The 9814-nt window shown below is 40.9% G+C and overlaps 1 protein-coding gene across 1 annotated transcript; it reads right to left on the bottom strand.

Annotated features, from left to right (window-relative positions):
* Nucleotides 1–5102: 5102 nt before the first annotated feature.
* On the bottom strand, nt 5103–8960 carry LOC134651858 (uncharacterized). The gene has a single exon (XM_063506979.1). The coding sequence runs from the start codon at nt 8949–8951 to the stop codon at nt 5166–5168; it is 3786 nt and encodes a 1261-aa protein (XP_063363049.1). The 5' UTR covers nt 8952–8960; the 3' UTR covers nt 5103–5165.
* Between the last annotated feature and the right edge of the window lie 854 nt (nt 8961–9814).

Here is a 9814-nt window from a genome sequence, read left to right on the forward strand (position 1 = left end):
AAATATAATATATCTGTTACTCAAATAACACAAATGTCGAAGTGAAAGATAATAAGTGTTGTGTGTCGACAGAGTGACATCCCTAGTGCGCAAAACGTTCAAGCGGATAAACAAGAACAAGTACGGGTAGTTCGAAAAACTCGCGCGGTTAGAAGATGCTGATGTCAACTTCTAACCGCGTCAGCCAAGTCAGTCTTCTCCGAGACCACGGGGACAACGCCGTCCTCGAAACGTCGGAGGTAAATCTTAAAACTTAGATACGCGATTAAGTCCCGTTGTACAATTTAATAATGTGTAAAAATCGTGAAAGTTTAAATCAGTGTGAAAGATAATAGTAAACAAACGAATTTTAGATTTGACATAATTCATTTGAAGATTTCGAAACTGCCATGTTCTTCACAAAACCCATTCATTTTTGGGCCTCTGCCCAAACCCCGGATCACTTAGGTCCAATTAGTCTTATCTATGATCTAACGTCAGCGGATCCGAACCCTCAAAATTACATCAGAGGCAAAAACTAGGAATGTGCTCCGTCATACAAGGGGCCAATTCTGTTTTCAGGATTTGATCTTATTTCGATACGACCTTGAGTTATGTGATTAGGGGAGCCAAGATGGCAATCATTGATAAAACGTCAATCGAAACTCGAAATAATGCATGGAAATTATAGTCACGTGACTTTTTGTAGCGTCTACCATCCTGATACATTTTTTATTTTCGTTTGGCATTTCAATTCTTGACTAGGCCCCCCAGGCAATTCACGTGCACCAATAAGTGCAGACACTAGGTACTTATGACTTATACATACTACTCCTGATTGTATTTCGTTAAGGACGAATCAGCGTAAGCGGCTCACACTGGGCTATAACCGCGAAAATCAAAGTTCGCAAATTGCGGCCATTTTTCTCGGTCACTCTAATTATGCCTTCATTGGAGTAAAATAGAAAGATCCCCGCAATTTACGAATTTCGGTTTTCGCAGGATTCCCGCAGGCGCACGCTGAACTCAAGATCGTATCAAAATAAGTTTATAAAAAATGATCATACAGAATTAGTCTTCAACTCAGTTCACCAAGTTAAAAACGCCATAAATGACGCCACATTTAAATTACTTTTACGACTTTTTTTATACGAGTAATGGATTTTCTTTAAGTAAAAAAGAACACAATGCATGCGGTGAGATAGCTATTCCGCAAATTAAATTTGTAAATAAGACTCATGACTTTGCAAATGGTTTGGATTACATGGTAATTTTGACTTCAATTGGTGGTTAAGTTTGTAATTGGTAGTAGGTACCTACTTGGCATTGGCGGCATTCACTTTTCTTAGTGAGTTCGTTCGGATCAGAGCCTTTCTTATATTTTTTGCCATTTTTAGGGTTCCGTAGCCAAATGGCAAAAAACGGAACCCTTATAGATTCGTCATGTCTGTCTGTCTGTCCGTCTGTCCGTCTGTCCGTCTGTCCGTCTGTCCGTCTGTCTGTCCGTCCGTATGTCACAGCCACTTTTCTCCGAAACTATAAGAACTATACTGTTGAAACTTGGTAAGTAGATGTATTCTGTGAACCGCATTAAGATTTTCACACAAAAATAGAAATAAAACAATAAATTTTTGGGGTTCCCCATACTTCGAACTGAAACTCAAAAAATTTTTTTTCATCAAACCTATACGTGTGGGGTATCTATGGATAGGTCTTGAAAAATGATATTGAGGTTTCTAATATCATTTTTTTCTAAACTGAATAGTTTGCGCGAGAGACACTTCCAAAGTGGTAAAATGTGTGTCCCCCCCCCTGTAACTTCTAAAATAAGAGAATGATAAAACTAAAAAAAATATATGATGTACATTACCATGTAAACTTCCACCGAAAATTGGTTTGAACGAGATCTAGTAAGTAGTTTTTTTTTTATACGTCATAAATCGCCTAAATACGGAACCCTTCATGGGCGAGTCCGACTCGCACTTGGCCGCTTTTTATATATTGTGACCTTTTTTGCCACTTGTGTTATTTCTACTCAGAATCACGAGCTCTTTCGATCCTAATGGGATAAAAAAATGTCCCAGACTTTTTTCCTATTGTATTACCATTTCCCCATATATTTTGTATGGCGGTAACAAAAAGGAAAGTTTGAAAAATGTATGGAAATTTTAGGACACTATAACTTCTAGGACACTAGGACACTTTCTCCTATAAGGATGAAAAGGGCTCGCGATCCTGACTAGAAATAACACAAAATATGATAATTGGCAAAAAATAAAACAAACTCTCATTATACACTTTTAATAAGTAGGTAGTATAGCTAGTTCGCGTCTTTCGTGCAGATATCGCAAAGACAATCATTGATAGAAAAATCCATCGAAACTTGATAAATGCATGGAAATAGTCATGTGACTTTTCGTTGCATCAGTCATCCTTATATATTTTTTTCTTTTTTCAGGGTTCCGTACCCAAAGGGTAAAAACGGGACCCTATTACTAAGGCTCCGCTGTCCGTCCGTCCGTCCGTCCGTCCGTCCGTCCGTCCGTCCGTCCGTCCGTCCGTCCGTCCGTCTGTCACCAGGCTGTATCTCACGAACCGTGATAGCTAGACAGTTGAAATTTTCACAGATGATGTATTTCTGTTGCCGCTATAACAACAAATACTAAAAACAGAATAAAATAAAGATTTAAGTGGGGCTCCCATACAACAAACGTGATTTTTGACCGAAGTTAAGCAACGTCGGGCGGGGTCAGTACTTGGATGGGTGAGCGTTTTTTTGCTTGTTTTGCTCTATTTTTTGTTGATGGTGCGGAACCCTCCGTGCGCGAGTCCGACTCGCACTTGGCCGGTTTTTTTTTGGCGTTTGGCATCGATGGTTATTAAGCCCCCTGGCCGGAGTAGCCGGCTCTAATAGGTACAGTCAGTGCCCTAACATATACTTGGTCAACCAGATCTTGACAGTAGAAAAAGGCGGCAAATTTGAAAAATGTAGGCGCGAAGGGATCGCGTCCCATAGAAAATTTGAATTTTGCGCCTTTTTTTACTGACAAGATTTGGTTGACCAGCTATAAGTAGGTATCCACCTTTGTATACAGCCAGTAAGGCGATATAGGTACTAGATTTATTTCTTAGGACGATGGCATGTCAATTAGAAGACTTAACGTATTGTTAATCCTTCTCAGACTTTTTCTAGGCTTCTAATGTCGAAGAACAATTACGTATATAAACACAATTAATGCAAGACGTATATATGTTCAGCACTAAATTAAATCATACAATTTAGTGACCTTTGATCAACAAACAACCAAACCTTACAAATCAGCAAAGCATTTTGCTTTTACAAGTCCAATGGAATAGAAATTCCCTCTAACTAGACATCCTATTCAAATATAACATTTCCACATTAGCTCTAGCACGCAATCTAAAATACGGAATTAAATATTAACTTGTAAATAAAACAACAATTTAAACCTTTCGTTAAAGACACAAGGTTTATATTCCTTTGTTTGTTTTGACCGGTTTGTTTTCAGGTAATTGGTGGTTGTCACAGTGGCAACGCTCTGCATTTCACATGCATTAGTTGCACGAACCTGTCACAGTAGATAGATTTTGGAATTGTCTATCTGCCCACGCAAATAGAGATAGTAAATCAAAGAGTCCGAGAAGTAAAGATAAAATTATTCATAGGTAGTTATAATGAATTTATAATGAAAATTATCATCATCTTCCTGGGGTTGTCCCGGCTTTTTGCCACAGCTCGCTGATGAGAGCTTAGGGTCCACTTGGCAACTAATCCCAAGAATTGGCGTGAACACTCGTTTTTACGAAAGCGACATGCGTATGTATATGTTATATGACCTTCCAACCAAGAATGGAACTAGGCTTTTTGGGATTAGTCCTGTTTCGTCGCGATATTTTCCTTCACCGAAAAGCAAATGGTAAATATCTCAAATGAAATGCTAAGCGTATTGTAGTACATGTTCCGAAAAACTAATATGAGCAGGCCAGAGTTGGAACCCACAACTACCAACGCTTTATCAACTGTGTAATGTGACGTTATTAAATACAAAACAAGAGACAAACTAACTAACTATTTCAACTTCATTTCTGATTTCAAAATTGTTGTCATTAGCAAAAATGTGTACATTTTTACAACTCTTATTAAAACGGCTTAAGAGCGACATTCCATCGAACAAATGTAGGTAATCACGAGAAATGCTCAAAACGTACTATTTTGTCAGATTATTAAAGTAATTTTTAGTGTAAATTATACAAATCACTACTTCATTATGTTCTTGCAACGATTTTGGGATTGCCACACGCAATCTTGTTTGCACTTGATGGATGGCAGCTTTACTCGGTTATTGTGTTGATATGTCAAAGATAGGTATTAATCAACCTATTACTAATATGTACCTGCTAAAAAGGTCTTGACTCACGTAACACCTACCAAGCAAGCTTTACATGATTAACAACCATTTGCCAACGAGAACAATCCTGCGAATGGAAAATAACTCTTTGCCTTAATAAACATAAGCCATGTACAACACTGACTGGCCATTTATGGATCTTAACTGTTTCTAATAAGGTCTATATATCGTCAGCATGGAGTACTACCCCGTAATTACGCCTACATTTCGTGTTCACATTCACACCGAGTTATTCCATACAAAATACGCAAAGGGCTGGGAAGAAGCTAATTGTTCCCTTCCGATTGCTCCAGAAACAAAGGCCTAAAGATGCCTATGTTTTTTCCATTGCGTTCCTCGTTGTTAATACGGGCGTAAGTGATGAATGACCAGCGATTTTGAAATGGCCATTCCTTGACTTAAAAATTCAAAAAGCAGTTATCACGCTGGATACAATTAATTTTAAATTTTTTTCATTACTGTTGCCCTTAGCTTAGCGGTCAATTTTGAAACATGTCGGTTAAAATCATGACATAAAAGTTGTTCAAGGGGCTGACGGACTTATAGAAAAGAAACTCCAGAATAATTAAATGAGACGTGTACTTCTTGATTGTGGTACAGAAAGAATGAAAAAATGACAGCAAATTTTTGAAGCTACACTTAGTTATCTATGAGCGGCGGTTGGCCTCCCTGACAGTTTGCGCATTGATATTGCGTAGGCGCTCCATGATCCAGGTCATCATGCAAACATGCCCCCGGGCGTTGGAAGCTTGCCTTTCAACCAGACTCGTTTGTTGTCACCGGGAGCGGGCAAATTTTACTGAAGGACCTGCGAACTAGTCCTCCCGCAGTCCTTATATCTGCCACTCTAGTAATGCCGTCGCGTCCAGGGTAAACAGCGACGATGCGGCCTAATTTCCACTTCAAAGGCGGCAAGTTGTCCTCTTTAATGAGCACCAAAGTGCCCAATTGTAACACCTCATTGTTAGTGCGCCATTTTGTCCTGACCTGGAGCTCCGAGATGTATTCTTTACTCCATCTGCTCCAGAAATGCTGCCGCAATTGCTCAACGCGTTGATAACGGTTAAGGTAAGTGACTTCGCGCTCTCTGATGTCCTTGACAGGCAATGAGGTTATAGGACGCCCTATAAGAAAATGTCCCGGAGTGAGCGGCAGCAGGTCTTGCGGGTCCGACGACATGGGAGTAAGTGGCCGAGAGTTCAAGATCGCTTCAATCTGGACCAGCACAGTGTTAAGTAACTCGTACGTTAAGTTACAATCTCCCAGCACTCTTTTTAAATGAAATTTGGTCGATTTCACCCCAGCTTCCCAAAGTCCTCCTGAATGTGGAGAATATGCCGGAATGAAATGGAAGTTAATTTTTTCATGAGCTGCAGCCTCAGCCAGCGAATCACAATTGCTCTTTAAGAATTTTGACAGCTCATTGTATGCACCCACGAATGATGTGCCGTTATCAGAATAAATGTCGGTTGGCAGACCCTTACGAGACACAAAACGACGCAATGCTGATAAGTAACTGTTACTGGTCAAGTCGCCAACCAACTCCAGATGCACCGCTTTTGTGGTGAAACATACGAAAATGGCTAAATACACCTTCACAAGTCTACATCCACGACCCTGACGACTGGCAGAGGTCAGAGGGCCCGCATAATCGACACCGACGCTCTTGAATGGCATACCTGGGATAAGACGCGACGCTGGTAAATTTCCCATTAACGGTGCTACAACTTGGCCTCTCATACGGATGCATTTAAGGCATTTCTGGAAACATGCTTTCGCTAAATTAGTCCCACCGATGGGCCAGTATTCATCCTTAACAGAGGATAATAGTAATTGCGGGCCTGCGTGCATTAACCTCTTGTGCTCAGATTCAAATAATAACTTTGTGAATCGGTGTTTAGCATGAATCACAATCGGATGCCTTTTCTCAAATGAAAAGTTAGAGTTATCGATTCGACCTCCTACGCGCATTATTTTCTTGTCATCCAAGAATACGTTCAGTTTTAGCAAAGGACCTTTTTTTGGAAGACGTTGACTGTTCAACAGGATATTATATTCTGAGAATGATTCCGCTTGAGAGACCCTAATAACTATATTTAACGCGGTTCTCAGCTCGCTATCAGTTAGGTAAATTGTTGAGGCAACTTGCTTTCTACACACACTCGCAAAGCGAACAATATAAGAGACTGTTCGAATAAGCCGTGATAAACTAGAGAACCGGGAGAAATCAATTAAAACGTCACCGTTTTCTTCTCCCTGGTTGTTCGTAACGTTCGCGTGCAGTACAATTTCAGACCGAGTTTCAGGTAGTGTTTCCACTACTACCGGACTTGCCGGCCAGTGTGATTTATCCTGTCTTAAGAAGGTAGGCCCAGACCACCATATATCGAGAGACTTAAGAAGACTGGCAGGCATCCCACGAGAAACGTGGTCAGCAGGGTTTTCATGTGTCGGCACATGTCGCCATGTGCAGTTACCCGTCTTTTCTAATATCTCCGCTACACGGTTGCGAACAAAAGGTTGCAACTTACTAGGCAACATCCGCAACCATCCTAGCACAATTGTGGAGTCGGTCCAAAACGTTGTACTCTTAAAACTGATTCGTAGTGAGTCAACTACCTTTTCATATAATCTAACTCCTGCTAGCGCACCGGAAAGTTCAAGCCTCGGGATTGTGGTGGGTTTAATGGGAGCCACGCGGCTCTTGGCTAATAGTAACCTAACCAACACGTCCCCTTTCTCATTAATGCTCCGCAAATATAAGCAAGCACCATACGCCCGCTCAGATGCATCTGTAAAAATATGACATTCAACTTCCTCGTATGACTCACATAAAACTAACCGTGGAGTACGAATATCATTGAGACAAGGTAGATCGCGGACAATTCCCTCCCAAAGCTTGATAATCTCAGGAGTTAACTTTTGATCCCATGAAAGTTTCTGTAGCCATAAATTTTGCAACAACATTTTCATGAGAATGACACAAGGAGCCAGCACACCAGTGGGGTCGAATATTTGCGCCACTGCTGATAGCAAATCCCGTTTAGTATTGACGACAAGTGAACATTTACCAACCGGGAAACACAACTCATCAGACTCTGGCTGCCAGCTCAGTCCCAGGATTTTACTGGGTTTAGTGCCAATATTCAAATCTAATTGAGACGAATCAGAGTCCGCCATAAGTTGGGGTTCATTTGATTTCCATTTTCTTAAATTCATACCAGCTGATGCTAGAGTAGAAGTAACCTGACTCTTAATGGAAAGCACTTGTTGCAAGTCATCCCCGCCAGTGAGCAGATCATCGACATAAAAGTCGTGAATAATGACCTCGCGAACGACCTCATCCTTACACTCAATACCCAGCTGTTTTAAACACCGTGTTGCCAAGAAAGGTGCACTAGCAGTCCCGTATGTAACCGTGTTTAATTCAAAGATTTTTAAAGGTTTAGATGGATCAGCTCGCCACAAAATCCGCTGCAAATATCTATCATCAGGATGAACTACTATTTGCCTATACATTTTCTCTACATCCGCTGAAATAATGTACTTGTGCTGCCTGAATCGAAGCAGTATAGACAAAAGGTCATCCTGTACAGTCGGCCCTACCATCTGAATCTTATTCAGGGATATCCCTGAGCTGGTGGGAGCGCTGGCGTTGAAAACTACCCTCAATTTTGTAGTAGTGCTCTCCCTTAAAACTCCATGATGAGGTATATGGTATGCTTCCTGCTCTAACCTAGACTCTTTGCACTCAGTCATGTGATTCAGTGACTCATATTCTGCCATAAATTCCTTATACATGTCTCTGAACTTTGGACGTGAATCAATTCTACGCTCTAGTGATAGAAAGCACTGCCTAGCGCGGTTATACGAATTCCCTAGAACGCTAGGATCCTCCTTCAATGGTAACCGTACGCAGAATCGCCCATTTTCCAGCCTAGTGACAGTTTCGGTGAAATGCTTCTCACATGACTTCTCCTCCGAAGAATAATGGGAGTCTTTAGGACAGACGTCTTCAAGCTGCCAAAATCTTGTAAGTTGGGTTTGAATCTCATCATTAGTCAAATCTGCACTCGTATTAGAGATGACATTCGCAAAATTACATTTAATGGCATGCGACGAAGTCGATGCGTGACCGCTGATTAACGGACCTGCGACTATGTATCCCAATTTAGTCTCGCACAGCACTGTTCTCCCATCACCTAACTCAATTTTGTGTGACCCCAACAACCCCCAAAATAGGTCACCTCCAATCAAAATATCAATTTCAGATGGGGTGTGGAAGTTAGGATCAGCCAAGCACAAATCGGATGGGATATTTAATCGCAATATATCGTGAGAGTCAATCTGATGATAAGGTGTGGGTTCAGTTATAGATGGCAGCACAGAACAAATTAAACTGGTCGAGTAGGTATCATCTAACGACTTTATCGGTACTTGACATATTTTACCTACAGGCGTCTTTAACTTATTTACTCCTACAATCGATCTATTTACCTGATCAGTACGTAAATTTAATTGACGACACATCTTCTCAGTCATAATACTGGTTGCGCAGTTATTTAAATTGTGTTCACCATTACATTTCGGACACGTCGTAGACGACGAAGTGACACAGTGTTTGGTGGTTTGTGTAGAAAGCAAAGTCCTATGTTTTGTTGCGATTTTAGCCGGCTGACTCGATTGACCGGCGCCTGAGGCGCTCGATAACTCTAAAGTTTCAATTAAGTCTGCACGATTACGCATAAAGGTGATAAAATTATCAAACGAAATAGGTACATTTTTATCTAGGCTTCCTTTGTGTTCCTCCCACTCACGATAAGTTGTAGTGTCTAACTTATTACTAATAATGTGAATAAGAAGCGTGTCCCAGTGTTTGACAGGCTCACCTAGGGATTCTAAGCATCTTAGATTTTTGTTCACTTGATCTATAAGCCGTTTCAGTTGCATGGACGACTCCTCTGTGATTGGCTCGACGGTAAATAGTGCAGATACATGATTTTGCAGTAGTAATCTTTTGTTATCAAACCGCTCACATAAGAGGGTCCATGCGACCTCATAATTGCTCCCAGAAAACTCAATTGAATGAATAACCAAGGCCGCAGACCCTTCCAACGATGCTCTTAAATAATGAAATTTATTAATGTTATCGATGTCATCGTTGGAATGAATTAGACTTGCGAAAGTGTCTCGAAACCCTAGCCAATTCTCGTATGAACCTTGAAATTTTGGTAACTGAATAGTTGGCAGCTTAACCAGTTTACGATTACTCGAACCACTTCGCGACCCACGATTGCTGCACGACTCGAATTCGTCACGCTTTTTATTGAAATTGTTGAGCATATCCTGGGCCCGCGAGAGTACAGAGAAATAGTTATTTTGGAATTCATCTCGCTCCACCATGT

The sequence above is a fragment of the Cydia amplana genome, chromosome 10 (genome assembly GCF_948474715.1).
Source record: "Cydia amplana chromosome 10, ilCydAmpl1.1, whole genome shotgun sequence".
NCBI classification, from domain to species: domain Eukaryota; kingdom Metazoa; phylum Arthropoda; class Insecta; order Lepidoptera; family Tortricidae; genus Cydia; species Cydia amplana.

Excerpts from the sequence above, each read along its gene's own strand:
- LOC134651858 (XM_063506979.1), bottom strand. The coding sequence starts at position 8,951 with ATGACTGAGAAGATGTGTCGTCAATTAAATTTACGTACTGATCAGGTA.